General features: G+C 38.8%; 1 protein-coding gene across 1 annotated transcript in view; it reads right to left on the minus strand.

Moving 5' to 3' along the window:
* AATF (apoptosis antagonizing transcription factor) overlaps positions 1-18,014 on the minus strand; it is a 122,052-nt gene that overhangs the window by 55,369 nt on the left and 48,669 nt on the right. The window contains exon 8 of the mRNA XM_053569642.1: positions 16,774-16,857. Coding sequence (XP_053425617.1) covers positions 16,774-16,857 — 84 coding nt within the window. The remainder of the gene's footprint in view (positions 1-16,773; positions 16,858-18,014) is intronic.

Genomic DNA, 18,014 nt, shown 5'->3' on the forward strand with positions numbered 1-18,014 from the left:
AATAGTGTCTTGATATCCTTCTAAATACAGGTCTGGATTAATTTCAGTTACAGTGTTTTCTATTTAAATATCTTTTATCTATGAAATAGATTTGTCAAATACCAGTTTCAGTTTCTATCTCCCATATTCTAAGATCTAATGCTTCTAGAGATGACCTTTAATTTATGTGAAGTATGTATATTAAAGAATCTAGAAGAGGGAAAAATTAACAATAGTTTGGGGGAATTAGAGAAGGTCCTATAAAGTTCAGTGTAACTATAAACACGTACCAAAGTTCGACATATCTGAGTTTTAAATTCCAGCTCTGTTCCTTACTAGATGTGTAACTTGAAAGAAGTTACTTGACCTGAAACTCAGTTTCCCCATCTATGTAATTACACTTCAAAGTTGCTGTGAGAACTAAAAAGGTGATACAAGTAAAGCACTGAACAAAATGTGAGTATTTAATAAAAAGAAATATTGTCAACATCAGATAACACTATAATCCCTAAACCCCATTTGGGGCAAAAATTCAACACTTTCCACATCTAAATCACCATAACTGCTAATAATCAACAAGTACAATAGTTCAATTTTCCTTTCTACCAATATTCAAAAGTAGACAATAAGATGTAAAATAAGAGAAAATCAGGATAAAAATGTAAAAAGCACAGAAAAATCATGAAAATGTAAATCAATACACAAGAAGTATGCTTTTGGTTATAGGATTTTTCCAAACCAGGCCATAATAAACTGAAGCAAAAATGATCCTCTCACTTATCATTTATCCTGTTTGAACTAACTGTTGCTCCTTTTCCATGACTTACAACTTCCCCCACCGTCCTCTGATCTATCTAGGTCAGTGGTTCACAACATTCCTAATGCCACAACCCTTTAATACAGTTCCTATGGGTTGCGACCCACAGGTTGAGAACCACTGATCTAGATGACCTCCCTCTAGTTATCTAGAAGATCTCCCCCCAGTCTCAGACTATCTAAAATCCTATCAATCCTTCTTTGAAAGCCCAGATCAAATGCCATGTCCTCCTCCCTGGAGCTTCTCTAATTCCCCCAACTATTGTTAATTTCTCCCTCTTCTAGATTCTTTAATACACCCTCACCAGGCATTCTAGTTACTTATGTTTAAATCATCTCCTCTGCTTGACTGTAAGCTTCTTGACAGGTATGACTCAAATTCTCAGCCCTTACCTCACATAACTCTACCAATGCCTTTCATACAATGATTATTCAATAATATTTCTAAAATGAGTCAAATAGCAAACAGTCTTCTAGATCTTGTGAATAAGGATGAAAAGTATCCAACATTTGCAAGGGGAAGTACAGTATTTATAATAATGCACAAAGGAACGGAAGGAAATGGGGGTGCATGAATTTAAGCCCAAGAAGCTTAAATTAAATATAAATAATCCACCTTCTACAACTAAAATAAGAGAACATGTAGATGGAGACTGTCACTGAAAAAGTCAGGTTAATCCTGCCTCACTGCCCTGAGTCTGTAAGGATTTGATTAGTTTTTCCACTTTTTGATTCAGCATTGCATCGTGTCTCCATTCCAAAGCTAGAGTTAAGGCCTGTGATTTGGAAGGAATGATAAATTCATTCACTGAATAAAGTAGTTCTGTTTTCTCAGCACAAGTCCTAAAATATTCCAAAGGCCATAATATTTCACTAAGCTTGGCCATTTGGGTTAAAATTTATTAGTCAACACAGAAAACTTTCTCATCAGATCCCATATATTCCATTAGGCATGATACATGGTGTCTCCCAGTGTCTAATTATTAACTAGAAGTGTAAGTAAATCACTACCAGTATCAGGTCCTGATGTGAGAAGACGAAGTAAGAATTTGAATAGTAAAGAACTTCTTTTTACAAATTTCCATTTCTTTTCTTTTTTCTACAAATAAAAAGATTTTACAAGGACTAAGAAACTACATTAAGCCATTCTTTCTGATCCATACCAAAGTAACAACGTACCAAGAGTGCTACTATTCAGATTTTCCAATAGTCCCCCATTTCAAATCTCTGTCCCTTGGTTACCACAATGTCTCCATGTGTACCTTTTTTTCTCTTTTCATCTATAATAAAGGTGAAGAGAAAGTTATATATCCCTTGGGATACTAGCTCAATTACTGCCATTCTTTGGCAATGTTTCTTTTAATGGCAGCAGGCAAGATGTTACTTGTGTTAAACGAATGAAGAGAAAGTCATTCTGAACTAGAGAAGGATTCACAAGTAAGAAACTGGCAAGGGTAGTACTAACCTGTACCTTTAGAAAGGTAATACAATGCATATACCATAAATGCCTTAGAGCTGGGGTTCCCAACCCCTGGGTGGCTGACAAGTACTGGTCCACTGCCTATCAGGAACCAAGCTGCACAACAGAAGTTGAGGGGCAGGCAAGCCAGTAAAGAGACATCTATATTTACAGCGTTCTCCAACACTGGCATCACCACCTGAGCTCTACCTGCTATCAGATAAGCAGTAGCATTAGATTCTCACAGGAGCCTGAACCCTATCGTAAACTGCATGCAAAGGATCTAGGTTGCGTGCTTCTTATGAGAATCTGATGCCTGATGATCTGAGGGGGGGCGGAGGCAGTGAGCTAGCATTGGGAAGTGGCAACAGTGGAAGTGGTAATACAGATTACCATTAGCAGAGAGGTTTGATGCACAGAGACCATAACAAATCTATTGCTTGCAGACTCAAAATCATCCCTGCCCCCAACCCTGCTCCATGGAAAAATTGTCTTCCATAAAACTGGCCCTTGATGCCAAAAAGGTTGGGACAGCTGTCATAGAGGAATTTGGGGCAGCACTCTAAAGCCAGGCACACAAAAAAAAATCAGTAAATATTCCCACTAAGTGGGCTCATAAAGTCTACAAATTGCTTCATGACCACTCAGATCGGGTGTTTGCCGCCACAATGGTTTGCCAAACTTACAAAACAAAAACATTTTTTATTTCAGAATTGCAGACAAGGGATTATGTACCTATACTTCCTTAGCAAAGCCACAAACTATGTTTAGTATTTTTGCACCCATGTGGCTAGAGAAAAAGACAAGCTCTGCAAACTGGTCTCACCCCCTTTAAAATCATTATCACAGACAGGAATGGTGGCTCACACTTGTAATCCCAGGACCTTGAGAGGTCAAGGTAGAGGATCCCTTGAGGCTAGGAGTTTGAGACCAGCTTTGGCAAAAGAGCAAGACCTTGTCTCTACAAAAAAAAATACAACAATTACAACTAACCTCGTGTGGGTCTTTGGTGCTACCTAATGGTTTTGCTGTATGTTCCTAGTCTCTCCTTCACTCTCATACTCCATGAGGTAGGTTTTCCGTATCTTCTCTTTTCTCAAACCTCCAGCTCCTCCTACATCTTCTCACTCTCAGCTTAACTCATAAAAAATAAAGTAAAACAGAAGCACTCAGATAAAAACATGCATGCTCTCACCCCTTATCTACTTGCAGCTGAACTTACATGCTCTCTCTTCTCTGCTAGCAGGTCAACCCCCTCTATTTGTAGACTCACCAGTAATTCTCACTTCTTTCTTACAATATCAATTTTCCCTCCTCTAATGGATCATTTCCAGGAGCATACAAAACACATCCATTTTAACACAAAATAAAACTTTCTCAAACCTTCCAGCAGCTATTCCATTTCTTTATTCCCTTTATGACAAACCTCCTTAAGAGTTGTCTACTATACTATCTCCAATTTATCTCCTTCCATTCTCTCTTGAACCCACTCCACCAAAACAGTAGCCTGGGCACAACAGCAAGACTCCATGGGGGGGGGGAGGGGTAGGCAGATGAAACAAAAAGAAAAAAGACTCACAATATTAAGTCTCCTAATCCATGAACACAGAATAGCTTTCCGTTTATTTAGGTCTTTTAATTTCTTTCAGCAATGCTTGCAATTTTCAACATACAAGTCTTTCATGTCCTTGGTTAAATGATTTCCATGTTACTAAAACAAAGGTAAACCCTCTCTCAGTCCTCATTTTACTTGCTATATCTATAGTATTTGATACAATAGCTTTATTCAGATATAATTACCATAAAATTTACCAACTTAAGTTGTACAATTCCATGGTTTTGTATATTCACGGAATTGTGCAATCATCACATTTAATTTTAGAATATAATCATCACCCAAAAAGAAACCCATTACCCATTAGCTGTCACTCTCCATATCCCTCCAACATCCACAACCGTAGGCAACCACTAATTCGATTGTTGCCTCTATATACGCACCTATTCTAGACATTTCACATATACAGAATCATATGGTATATGGTCTTTTGTGACTGGCTTCTTTTTACTTAGCATGATTTCCAGGGTTCATCATGCAGCAGTATGTATTATTAGTATAGTATGCAGTATTCCTTGTTATGGCCCAATAAAATTCAATTACATGGATACATAACATTTTGTTTATCCATTTATCAACTGAAGGACATCTGGGAAGTTTTTAATGGCTATTATTAATAACATGAACATTCATGTACAAGTTTGCTTTGTTTAGGTTTTTTTTAAAACAACTGACTTTTGGCTCAGCACCTGCAGATCAACAGCTAGGGTGCCAGCCACATACACCAGAGCTGGCAGGTTCAAACCCAGCCCGGGCCTGCCAAACAATAACTACAACCAAAAAATAGACAGGCATTGTGGCGGGTGCCTATAGTCCCAGCTACTTGCGAGGCTGAGGCAAGAGAATGGCTTAAGCCCAAGAGTTTGAGGTTGCTGTGAACTGTAACGCCATAGCACTCTACCAGGCAACATAGTGAAACTGTCTCAAAAAAAAAACAAAAAAAAAAACCCTGACTTTTAAGACCCATGTTTACAAGTTCTTGTGTTATATATGCTTTCATTTCTCTTGGGTATATAGCTAAGAGTGGAATTGCTAGATCATATGGTAACTCTAATGGTTAACATTTTCTTTTTTTTTTTAAGGCAGAGTTTCATTTTGTCACCCCCATAAGAGTGCAATGGTGTCACAGCTCACAGCAACCTCAAACTCTTGGGCTCAAGCGATCCTCTTGACTTAGCCTCCTGAGTAGCGGAGACTACAGGCACCCGCCCCAACACCCAGCTATTTTTAGAGACAGGGTATCACTCTTGCTTAGGCTGGTCTCGAACTCCTGAGCTTAAGCAATCCACCCGCCTCAGCCTCCTAGAGTACTAAGACTGAGCCACCATGCCTGGACTTAAACATGTTTAACATTTTGGAGAACTGTTAGACTTTTCCACAGAAGCTGTACCATTTTATATTCCCACCAGCAGTCTATAAGGGATCGACATTCTCCACATCTTTGCCAACACTTACTATCATTTCTTTGGTTATAGCTATCCTAGTGGGTGTGAAATGGTACTCACTACAGTTTACTTTGCAATTGTCTAAAAACTAAAGATACTTAGCATCTTTTCCTGTGCTTATTGGTCATTTATATGTCTGTTTTGAGGAATATCTATTTGGATCATTTGCCAATTTTTACTGGGTTATCCTTCACTATAAAGGTATGAGTTCTTTGTGGATTCTATATATCATCCCATTATCAGATATGTGATTTGCAAGTGCTTTTTCCCATTGTGTGAGTTGTCTTTTTACTTTCCTTTATGGTACCATTTGCAACACAAAACTTTTTATTCTCAATGAAGTCCAATTCATATACGGCACTTCTGGTGCTTTTGGTGTTACATCTAAAAAACCATTTCCTACCAAAGGTCATGAAGATTTTATTCCTATTTTAATAGTTTTAGCTCTTATGTTTTGGTCTACGATCATTTACAAGTTAATTTGTGTGTAGGTATGAGGGAAGGCTCTATCTTCATTCCTTTGCATGTGTATATCCAGTTGTCCCAGTATCATTTGTTGAAGACTGTTCTTTTCCCCATGGAACTGTCTTAAGTTCTGTTAAAATTCAATTCACCATAAATGTGAGAACTAACTTCTGGACTCCCAGTTGGATTCCACTGATCTGTATGCCTAGCCTTAAGCCAATACCATAATATTTTGATTATGTAGCCTTGTAGTTTTGAAATTGGGAAATTTAATCCTCCAACTTCGTTTTTGTTTTTTTCCCCAAAAATTCCTGTAGCTATTCTGTGTCCTTACATTGCCATACAAATTTTAAGATCAGCTTGTCAATTTCTGCAAAAAAAGGCAAGAAGGATTCTCAAAGGGATTATGTTGAGTCTTTGAAGAACGCTGTCACCTTAACAATATTAAGTCTTCTTCTGGCCAGGTACAGTGGCTCATATCTGTAATCCTAGCACTCTGGGAGGCTGAGGCAGGAGGATCTCTTGACCTCAAGAGTTCAAGATCAGCCTAAGCAAAAGGCAAGATGCTGTCTCTACCTAAAATAGAAAAATTAGCCAGACGTGGTGGTGCACACCAGATACTTGGAAGGAGGGAGGAGGATTGCTTGAGTCCAGGAGTTTGAGGTTGCTGTGAGCTACGCTGACATCATGGCACTCTAGCCTGGGCTACAGAGTGAGACTGCTTAAAAACAAACAAACAAACAAAAAAAACCACAAAAGAACATAATATTAAGTCTTCTAATCCATGAACATGGGATAGCTTCCCATTTATTCAGGTCTTTAATTTCTTTCAGCAATGCTTATAATTTTCAGTGTTCTAGTCTTTTATCTCCTTGGTTAAATTTGTTACTAGGTATTTTATTCATTTAGATGCTACTGTAAATGGAACTGTTTTCCTAATTTCCTTTTCAGATCACCCAATGCTGGTAAATAGAAACACAAGTAATTTTTGTATACTAATGTTACATCCTACATTGTTGCTGGATTCACTTATTAGCTCTAGTAATTTTTGGCGGCTTCTCTGGTACATTCTATATCATGTCAGATACAAACAAAAGATAGTTTTACTTCAACTTTTCCAATATAAATATCTTTTATTTGTTTTTCTTACAAAATGCCCTGGCTAGAACATTCAGTACAATGCTGAACAGCAGTGGTGCTGAATACACGTGCACACACAGTGACACTAACTGCCTCCTTGACAACTCCACATGAATGTGGCAGCTATATAACAAACTTAATAACTAAGTTGTAATCCCAAAACTGTTAAAGCAAACACAGATCCATAGAGTAGGCAAGGACAATATAACCAAAACTGAGTTCCTGATTTCTTCTCTAAACCATCTTTTCTCAGTTTTTTCCAACTTCAGTAAATAGCAACTTCACCTAACTGCCAAAACCTTAAAATTCATCCTTCACTATTCTTTTCACATGCCACATATAATCCACCTATAAATGCTATCAACTCAATCTTTAACATAAATCTAGAATTCAACCATTTCTCTCCAAAACTACCCTATTCCAAGCCACCAGAGTCTTTTACCTAGTCCCCTTTTACCACCTTGCCCCTTATTCTCTACTGGCTACACTCATGCAGCCATGAGTGACCCCTTTAAAATAACAGTCCGATCATGTTACTCTTCTATTGGTGGCTTCTAAGTCATGTCAAAGTCATACAGTGGCCTATAAGGTCCCATAGGATCTTGCCTCCTATCACTCTCTTTTTTGCCTACTGCTCCCCAGGGACATTGGCCTCCTTGATGTTCCTGGAACATGCCAGCCTGTGCTTTTGCCTCAGTCTTCGCATTTGCCATCCCCCTTTGTCCTCACCCTGTCTTCCCCAGACACCTGCATAGCTCTTTCAATCACTTCCTCAGCTCTCGGCTCAGATATCACCTTATCTCTTGAATATCCTAAATAAAGTCAACATTACTTACCTGCCGTAGCATTTGCTTTCACCATACCCAGTTATATCATTCTCTACCACATGTCACAATAGATTTCTCTGTTTCATCCTATCTAACTAAGCTGGAATTGTTTAAGTAGAAGACTAGGAGACAAGGCTGAGACCTGATACAGGCACTTGAAGACTGGGTGCAGGTGTTAAGGGGCTGATAACCATAGGCAAGAACTGGCCTTGACTGGTTTGTGAGCTATCTCTGCTACCTGACATGAACTTTGGATAATTACAGCACCATTTACAGTGTGGTTTTAAAATTTCTCTGCCCTTAAAATCACCCTGATAGTCCCAAGACAATCATATAAAGTATGAACATGGAAAGGAACCTAATTCTAGGAATCACTATAAATTCTTAGTAAAAGCCAATCTCTTGGTCTTGAATATTCCTCCCCTCAATTAGTAGTAAGACTAAAAAAGATCTGAAACCCCTACCTCTCAGAGCAGCTGCTGTTCTGGAGCCTGCCTGCTCTCCTCCCTGGAAGTGTACTTTCACTTCTAATAAAGCTTTTGCTTGCTTGATTTGAGTAAGCTATGAGTCCTGAAATTCTTTCTGTGAAGAACTTGAATGAATGCTCACAGGCCATAAACTTTGCTTTTTTCTAGCCTCTAACACAGCTCCAAGAGAATTTTCTGTGATGATGGAAATGTTCTATATTTGCACTGTCCAATACAGTTTTATTAGCACATGTGCGTACTTAGCACTTGAAATATGACTAATGACTGAGGAGCTAAACTTTTCATTCTATTTAAATTAAACAAAATATAAACTTAAATGGCTATTATGCAGCTACTACAATGGGATAGCACAGCCTAGAACAATAGTTAATAAATACACAGTAGATACGCAAATATTTGTTAAATGAATGAATGGAAGGGGAAAAAAATAAGGCTTTTTTTGAACTTTTTATTACAGAAATTTTCAAACATCCATAAAAGCAGACAATAGCAGAATTGTACCCATCACAAAACTGAAGGCTCTTCTAACCTAAAATAAGTCTCAGGGTGGCGCCACCTGTGCCTCAAAGGAGTAGGGCACCAGCCCCATATGCTGGAGGTGGTGGGTTCAAACCCACCCCTGGCCAAAAAATGCAAAAAAAAAAAAGTTTCAGTGGATACCAGTACCTTAATCTGACTCCCAAAAATGACTACATTCTTGGAAAATAGGGAATTTATATTATCCAGAGTTTATATCAAATACCATCTCTTAAGGCCTTTTTTAAGTTATAGAGAAATTACTTTAGGAATTAGAGCAGGTATATGTTGAGGGACACATCATATGCTAGTGAATGCTTGAGACACATTTGTGAGAAGCCAACACTAAAGAACTATATGTGTGCGTGTGTATATGTATTTATATATATATATATATATATTTTGGCAGTTTTTGGCTGGGGCTGGGTTTGAACCCACCACCTCTGGCATATGGGGCCAGCACCCTACCCCTTTCAGCCACAGGCGTCACCCTATATGTATATTTTTATATCAAGGACCCAATTGCTCTCTTGACCATTTATTTTCTTTACTAAAATTTTTGTAAAGTCCTACCTCTTACTCTTGCAACTACACAGAATTAGAGAGACCTTTACTCGTTAGATAATAAAAATTCCTCAGGCAGGAATCTTTGTCTTCGTAGCCTTTATAACATCTGACATAATAAATGTTAACTGAATAAAGTTTATAACTGCATAAAGTGATAAATGTGAATTATCAGAGTTCAAATAGATACAGGCACTAGATCTCCATTTCCTAAACAGAGATTTGAAAAGGAAATTCTCAAATGGATTTTTTTTTTTTTTTTTTTTTGTAGAGACAGAGTCTCACTTTATGGCCCTCGGTAGAGTGCCGTGGCCTCACACAGCTCACAGCAACCTCCAGCTCCCGGGCTTAAGCGATTCTCTTGCCTCAGCCTCCCGAGTAGCTGGGACTACAGGCGCCCGCCACAATCTCAAATGGATTTTTAAGCCTGACCATATTTAGTAAAATATGCTAAAAAGAAAATCAAATTGGAAGCAAGAACACTTGAGGTTCAATGTCCTAACTCACTAACTGGGATGATCTTATACCAGTCATGTATTTCTTAGGCTCCAATTTCCTCACTTGTAAAAAGACAATTTGTACTTGACAGTCCCAAAGATGTCATCCAAATATAAAACAATTATGTTTATTCTAGATCCACAATATACACACACACACATTTTTGTTGTTGTTGTTGTTGAGATAAGGTGTCACTCTGTCATACAGTGCCTTGGCCTCAGCATAGCTCACAGTGACCGCAAACTCCTGGGCTCAAGCAATCCTCAGCCTCCCAAGTAGCTGGGACTACACGTGCTTGCCACCACACTCTGCTAATTTTTCTATTTTTAGTAATGATGGGGTCTCACTTCACTGAGGCTGGTTTGAGACTCCTGAGCTCAAAAGATCCTCCCACCTCGGCCTCCCAACGTGCTAGGATTTAGGCAGGAGCTACTCACCCCAACCTACCCACATTATTGAAGATACCCATTAACTTTCTTCTCCTCCCCTTGCCAAATCATTTTCTCTGTAAGTTACTTTGAAGGAATAATACATTAAATACAATCTGACACCAAGATATCACACCAACTTTGGTGAAGTAGTATGCCCCATTTCTTGAGGAGTGTGAATTCTTCGCTTGAGGCTACTAAAATACTGCTGGAATCCCATGTTTACACTCCAGTCAGCTGGCATTGTGCTTATTAGTACACACACACACAAAAAGAGGCAATTGTGGATATGTATTTGCCCAGTAAACACTCAAGATACCACTTGCATTTGAAAAAGTTTCTTCAATGGTTCTAAGCCAATTCTTATCTCTTTCCTAGCAGGCCAGGCCCCACAAAATATACCGTTTCAGGCTTTGTTCTGAGGTTTTACCTTTGTTTCGATGAAGCAGCAGAAATGAGGGTCAATCATGTGCATCTTATCTTGACACTGTTGTTTGATAAAACTTCTGGATCTTGCATTTAAAATGCAGCTTTTGGCCTCCTGCGTAGCCTCCATAATAGCGAGCCCAAGCTAGCAATCAAATGCCAATACTGATGCTACATTTGGGTCTAAACCCTGACAGATATACAACTGCAGCAATGTCAGTAAAGAATGTCTGAAGAAAGTAGCACAAAAACTACCAGGTGACTCAAAAGAAAATTCTTACACATGGTACACAAAATAATCTTAATTATCAAATCTGGAATTTAATCAGACACTGGTATTTGGTTTGGGTTTTGGCTTTTTAAAATCACCATTACTGGGCGGTGCCTGTGGCTCAGTCGGTAGGGCGCCGGCCCCATATACGGAGGGTGGCGGGTTCAAACCCGGCCCCGGCCAAACTGCAACCAAAAAATAGCTGAGCATTGTGGCGGGTGCCTGTAGTACCAGCTAATTGGGAGGCTGAGGCAAAAGAATCGCTTAAGCCCAGGAGTTGGAGGTTGCTGTGAGCTGTGTGAGGCCACGGCACTCTACCGAGGGCCATAAAGTGAGACTCTGTCTCTACAAAAAAAAAAAAATCACCATTACTATGATCACCACAAAAACGAACCGAGTAATTCATGCTATATCTTCAATCATGATTTCAGTTTTAAAACTGATGTTCTTCATACATATGTCCTCTCTAAAATCACCATAAAGGTCTTTCTGTAATAAGTTTCATCAAACTTTCAAGAAACACTACCCAAATATCAAATAATAGCAACGTTTTAAAGCAAAATACTGCTCTGAAGAGAAGGTATCTATTTTCCAATAACTCATTAATAGAAGCAAGTTCAAATCAAACTTTAAAACACGTTATTAACCTCAACTAAACCACTGGAAAGATAGATTCCAACAGACAAAATATTGTATTGCTATTAACATAAGGGTAGCTTCAGACACATCTCTTATTCACACCAAGATCTAAACGCATATGATTAAAGCCATCACATCAACTGTCCATATTTATCACTCAACAATTTAATTAAAGTAAACCATCTTGTCAGATAGCTTGCCTCTTCTCTATTTCTCAACACTATCGATTTTTAATAGTCCACTGATTTAGTAATTACTTGTTTATGGCATTATCAAATGTCTTGGATACAAAAGTCCAGCATGTGGCAAGGTCAGTTATAGACACGTCCTGATGGCAAATGCAAGGAGAAATTTAACCCATCGAAGTGGTCATCAGAAGAGCAAAACCTATTATGCCTTTCTCTAGACACTCCAGGCTAGATTCATTTATTTATTTTTTTTGTGTTTTTTTTTTTGGCCGGGGCTGGGTTTGAACCCGCCACCTCCGGCATATGGGACCGGCGCCCTACCAGCTGAGCCACAGGCGCCGCCCTCCAGGCTAGATTCAAAGTGACAGGACAAACCAGATCAAAACTAAACAGAGCTAGAAGCAACATACAAAATCCTGATGAACTCTTAGAAATCCAGGTTATCAATCCATCGACATCTAAGCTCAATTAGTCTTTTCAAAAGAAAATACTCCATGAAGTGACAAGAAACTAGTTTGAGGTCTAGGATATGAAAAGAATACAATCAGTCACTTTACATAATTTATTGCTAAGTCTAGTCATATCACAATCTGCAGACCTTGTGAGGATTAAATACAGATGTACACCCAAGTACCCATCTCTTCGTCTAGGAGCTGCCACATGACTCATATTCAATAAATGTTGGTCCTTCCCCAATTCTTTAAGAACTTAAGCTTATCAAGTCAATGACTATCTGATAGTTAAAGCAAAACAAAACAAAAACCTTAAATGGTGATACAAACAATACATCTTAAAAGAACTTAATATTATAAAGTAGCAGGTAGGATCATGAAAATGAAAAATCGATACTGAAAACATTCCCGAATGGCTCATCCTGCATGGTCATTTACAACAGTCATGTTTTGTGAAAACTGTATTTAGGAATGAGCTTTGATAGGCCAAATACAAACTAATTCCATGAGGAAGTAAACCCTGCAATGCTACTCTGCAGCAGGTTTACAGTTCCTCTCATAAAACCTTCATCACTGACTATACTTAAAGCTTTCACCAATTCCAGTTTCCAAACAAGTCAGTAACGAAACTATAAAGTTAATTTTTTCATTAGAATTGTTAAGTAACAGGAGTTCAATAAATCATTTGCCTTCTAAGGAAAAAAATTACTTTCTAATATATATTTATTTTGGTTCTAAGAAAATTAAGCTTATTTATTTACAAACTGAGAACTGCATAATGAAATCTTTCTATGGCTAAAAAATGAAATATTTTTTATATTTATAAAAAAGAAATAAAGATATGGAAAGAACAAGCTTTGTCTAACAAAGTCTGGAGATCAAGGACCAGTGGTGACATTTACCTTATGACTTTCAGCAAATTACCTAAATTCTTAGGTACTCAATTTTTTTTCTTTTTCTTTTCTTTCTTTCTTTCTTTTTTTGAGACAGTCTCACTCTGTGCCCTGGGTGAAGTGCCATGGCATCATAGCTCATAGCAACCACAAACTCTTGAGCTCAAGCAATCCTCTTGCCTCAGCTTCCCAAGTAGCTAGGACTAGAGGCACCCACCACAACACCTAGCTAGTTTTCCTATTTTAAATAGAGATGGGTCTTGCTCCTGCTCAGGCTGGTCTTGAACTCCTGAACTCAGGCAATTCACTCACCTGAGCCTCCCAGAGTGCTATGATTACAGGTGTGAGCCACCATGCCTTGCTGGTACTCAATTTCTTATAAGGTTCTTTTCAGCTCTAAAAATGATTAAGATTATTTACGATATCTGATAGTCTTCAATGCCTCCCCCATATACACACATGTATACATACACACATACATTCACCTTTATTAAGTAATACAAAGTGGTAGTAATTTAAAACCCATTAACAAACAAAGAATGAGAGTGAAAATGAGTGTGTGTGTGTGGTAGGGGAGGAGCAGTGTCTGACCCCACATCTATTCTCAGTAGTTAGGGCATGTACACAGCTTCAAGACACCTGAATTAACCAACTAAGCCTTTAAATACTTACAATCAAACATTAAAATTCAATGTGGCTATAATCTCTTCCTTACAAAACATGGACCCAAAGAGTCTGACTTTAAGTATAGTTTTAACAAAAAAAAAAAAAAGAAGAAAAGAGGGAAATCTATTATATTCACCACCTAGCTCTTCCATATGACCATCAAAAAAAAAAAAAAACCCATAAATGAAAACTCACAGGCCCATTGTAATACACTGTACCTCTTCTGAATGCAACACTTAACTCAGGCTTACTAGCCTCACAAATAAAGGAAAGCATTTTATGAAGCCAATTTAATTGGGAGGTGACAGAAAACATACAGCCATTTTCTTTAGCCTTATCATTGAATTGGCTTCAGCTCCAATCTCTGGCAAATCCCACTCAACAGAAGAAATTAACCAGGTCAGCAGAACAGGTGCTACCTTATGTCTGTCAAGGGCCTGGCATCACCACAATTACTTGCACACAATGAAGCGGTAATCTTTACAGATCATCTCTCCCAAGAAGTATACTGGGGAGGGGGAGGAAAGCCAAAGGGAGGGGGAAGTAGGAAAGAGGAGGGTATAGGAAGCAAAGAGAAAAGGCAAGCAAAGAAAATGAATGTGCAGCTGCCTTGCAGCTCAGCAGATGTCGGGACGTGATGTACGAGGCTAGGATAAGCTGTCGTAGCCTGCTGCCAAAGAGGGGTAAGTGATTAAAGCCTGCACAGTTCTAAGCACCATATTTAGAATCTGCGGGGTTTCAAGACTTGCACCCATTCCTTGCTGTGCTGCCAGATGTTGGCAACTGGTCCAGTTCCTACTAACTGTGCGTGGATGGCAGCAGTTGGTACAGCAGCAAAGCAATCTGGAATGCTTCCGGAGATGCTGTGCATTAACAAGTGTCACCCATCATTCACCTTTACAGAAGGCTGAAACAACTCCAATTTGCTGCCACTTCCCTCTTGGGAAACGGCCAAGATAAAGTTGTGCCTGGCAGCCCCATTTGTTTCACTCAGGTGTTTCGGCTGCCTTGCTGACCTCTATTAGTTTAAGTTTTAATTTAGATTAACCCCAGCACCCCAATTAACCAGCAAGGGGAAAAGCTAAGATGTGACTAGTCATAACTCTGAAATCAGAATTTATCGAAGTTAAAATTATTAATTGAGATGAAGAGCCAATCAAGTAAGGCTATTTCTTTTTAAACAGACTTAGAGGGGCACAAACACACAAAAAAAACCAACTCAGACTAAGGATTGCCCATAGAAATAACTTCTCCCCGGTAATTTGAGTTTATTTTATTAAAACCTATTTAATTTATGATGCACTTTCCATCAAACAGTGTACACTTCAATTAATGAGGACTGGGACATTTTGGATTGTCTCCCATGATCTCACACAATTATACAGCATTAATATCCCATGTCAGGTACTTCCTTAGACACTCCAGCACGAAACAGAGTTTCCTATTCTTCTGACAAATGGATATAATAAGAGAAAAAAATGGAAAAAAGAATGAAGACCTTTGGCAGGAACAGCTGAGACCACACCAATCCTCTTTCCTATACCCTCTCATTACTTAAGATTCACAGCAACAAATTTATCAAAAATTATGGAATGAATAAAAAATTAATAGAAAGTCACTTTTCAAGGCAAAACCCAATATAGAATCACTTATTCTGGCTTCACATGTAATTTTCCTAAGTAGTACCTTCCTTCATACTCGTATGCATGGCATTGCCATCATGGTCAAACCTTCAACAAGCAGTTGCAAATTCTTTGGCAAAAGTGAACACACTAAAAATTCTACAGAGAAAAAAATTATCTTGATAAACAATGGCTCAACAAAAACTGGTGAACAGCATCCTTGATTCTCTACTAAGATAGAATGGGTACAGCCTAAAGCATATTTCATTAAGAAATAGAACTTATCAAGAGACCCAGGAAGACAGGAAGTTATTTTAGTTCTTAAGAATGGCCTAAATGGCAGCACCTGTGGCTCAGTGAGCAGGGCGCTGGCCCCATATACCAAGGGTGGCGGGTTCAAACCCAGCCCCGGCCAAACTGCAACAAAAAAATAGCTGGGCATTGTGGCAAGCACCTGTAGTCCCAGCTACTCAGAAGGCTGAGGCAAGAGAATTGCCTAAGCCCAGGAGTTGGGAGGTAGCTGTAAGCCGTGTGACACCACAGCACTCCTCCGAGGGTGATAAAGTGAGACTCTGTTTCTACAAAAAAAAGAATAGCCCAAATGTTTAGTCTACCTTAACAGTCTCTACTTTCATTAAAAAGAGCAGTATTGGCGGCGCCTGTGGCTCAGTGAGTAGGGCGCCGGCCCCATATGCCGAGGGTGGCGGGTTCAAACCCAGCCCCGGCCAAACTGCAACAAAAAATAGCCGGGCGTTGTGGCGGGTGCCTGTGGTCCCAGCTGCTCGGGAGGCTGAGGCAAGAGAATCGCGTAAGCCCGAGAGTTAGAGGTTGCTGTGAGCCGTGTGACGCCACGGCACTCTACCCCAGGGCGGTACAGTGAGACTCTGTCTCTACAAAAAAAAAAAAAAAAAAAAAGAGCAGTATTTCTCAATACATACTTAACTGATTTGAAGAGGCACAAAAAGACATTAAAAACAAAAGGCTTAGTAATCATAGAACGAGAAGTGCAATTCAAGAACTCTGGGATCCCAGACTCCCAGCTCCATGTCACACTCTAACAGTAACAGGACAAGAAACATTTATAAACAACCTACAAAAAGTCGTCCATTATCAAAAACAGCTGAGAAAGAACAAACCACCTCATTCAAAGAAATCTGAAATTATGTTACAGATAATTTACACTCAAGCAACCACCAAAAAAGTAGCTGTATCTGTTTTCATTTCAAAAGGTAAACAGAAGAACAGCAACAAATCCTGAATAATTCTGGAGTTCTTCTGACTCTATTCTTTCAAAATAAGTTACCTTTTGTTGTTCGGAGAATTCTATCCCGTTTTAAAATGCTAAAACAAGAGTTAAAAAAAAAAAAAAATCACACCTGGTGGTAAAAGTCATCATCATCAAAGATTTCTTCATCCAAGTCCTTCAGATGAGCATTGGCAGGGACTTGAGGAAGGATTTCCTGTATCAATAAGAGTAAGCAAAGAGGGAATCCCAGTGAGGTAATCAAAGAAACAGCTACTATACACAGTATATGTAAGAGTCAAAGCACTGTTTTCCTTAAAATATAAAAAGCTCTCAAAATTAGAAAACACCACAGTCCAACAGAAAAACAGGCAAAGATATTAACAGACAATGGACAAAAAAAAACCCCCACAAATAATCATATAAAAATAGGTTTAGGCTGGGAGCAGTGGCTCACACCTATAATTCTAATATTCAAGGAGGCCAAGGCTTGAGTTCAAGAGTGTGAGACCAGCCTGAGCAAGACCCTGTCTCTACTAAAAATATAAAGAAAAATAAAATTAGCCAGGCACTGTGACAGGGACCTGTAGTCCCAGCTACTCAGAAGGCTGAGGTAGGATGATGGCTTGAACCTAGGAGTTTGAGGTTGCTGTGAGCTAGGCTAATGCCAAGGTACTCTAGCCTGGGGCAAGAGAGCCAGACTCTTGTCTCTCCCCCCACCCCCCAAAAAGTGTGTGTGTGTGTGTGTGTGTGTATGTATGTATGTATGTATGTGTAACCTCACTCTAATAAAATACATGCAAATTAACATGAGAAGATACCATTTTTCACCTCTAAGACTGGCAACATAGGACTAGAGAGAATGAAAATTCATGCAGTCTAGGGACAGCGCCTGTGGCTCAATGGGTGGGGTGCCAGCCCCATGTACCGAGGGTGGCGGGTTCAGACCCGGCCCCGGCCAAACTGCAACAAAGAAAAAAAGAAAGAAAGAAAGAAAATTCATGCAGTCTTTTTGGAGGCAATCTGGCAACATCTATCAGGCTTTGGCGTATTTTCTTTGATTTAACATTTCCACATCAAGAAATCTATCAAGAAAAAAAAAAAGACAAGAAAAGAAAATAGTGACTAATTCTCACATAAATTGGACTTAATTTTGACCAAAGTACATTACTTAAACATTAATTTTTAATTCAACTTAATACGTTGTTAGGGATATTGTATTCTCATTTATAAGTGAAATATGTTTGTAATTTCCCCTTTATAACAATATTCTCTCCAATTTTAATATCAGGTGTACCCAGATCAAGTAGAAATGATTTTGAAGTATTTCTTCTTTTTCTATCGTCTATAAGATTTGGCATGATCTGTTTTTTC

Source organism: Nycticebus coucang, chromosome 18 (genome assembly GCF_027406575.1).
Source record: "Nycticebus coucang isolate mNycCou1 chromosome 18, mNycCou1.pri, whole genome shotgun sequence".
NCBI classification, from domain to species: Eukaryota; Metazoa; Chordata; class Mammalia; order Primates; family Lorisidae; genus Nycticebus; species Nycticebus coucang.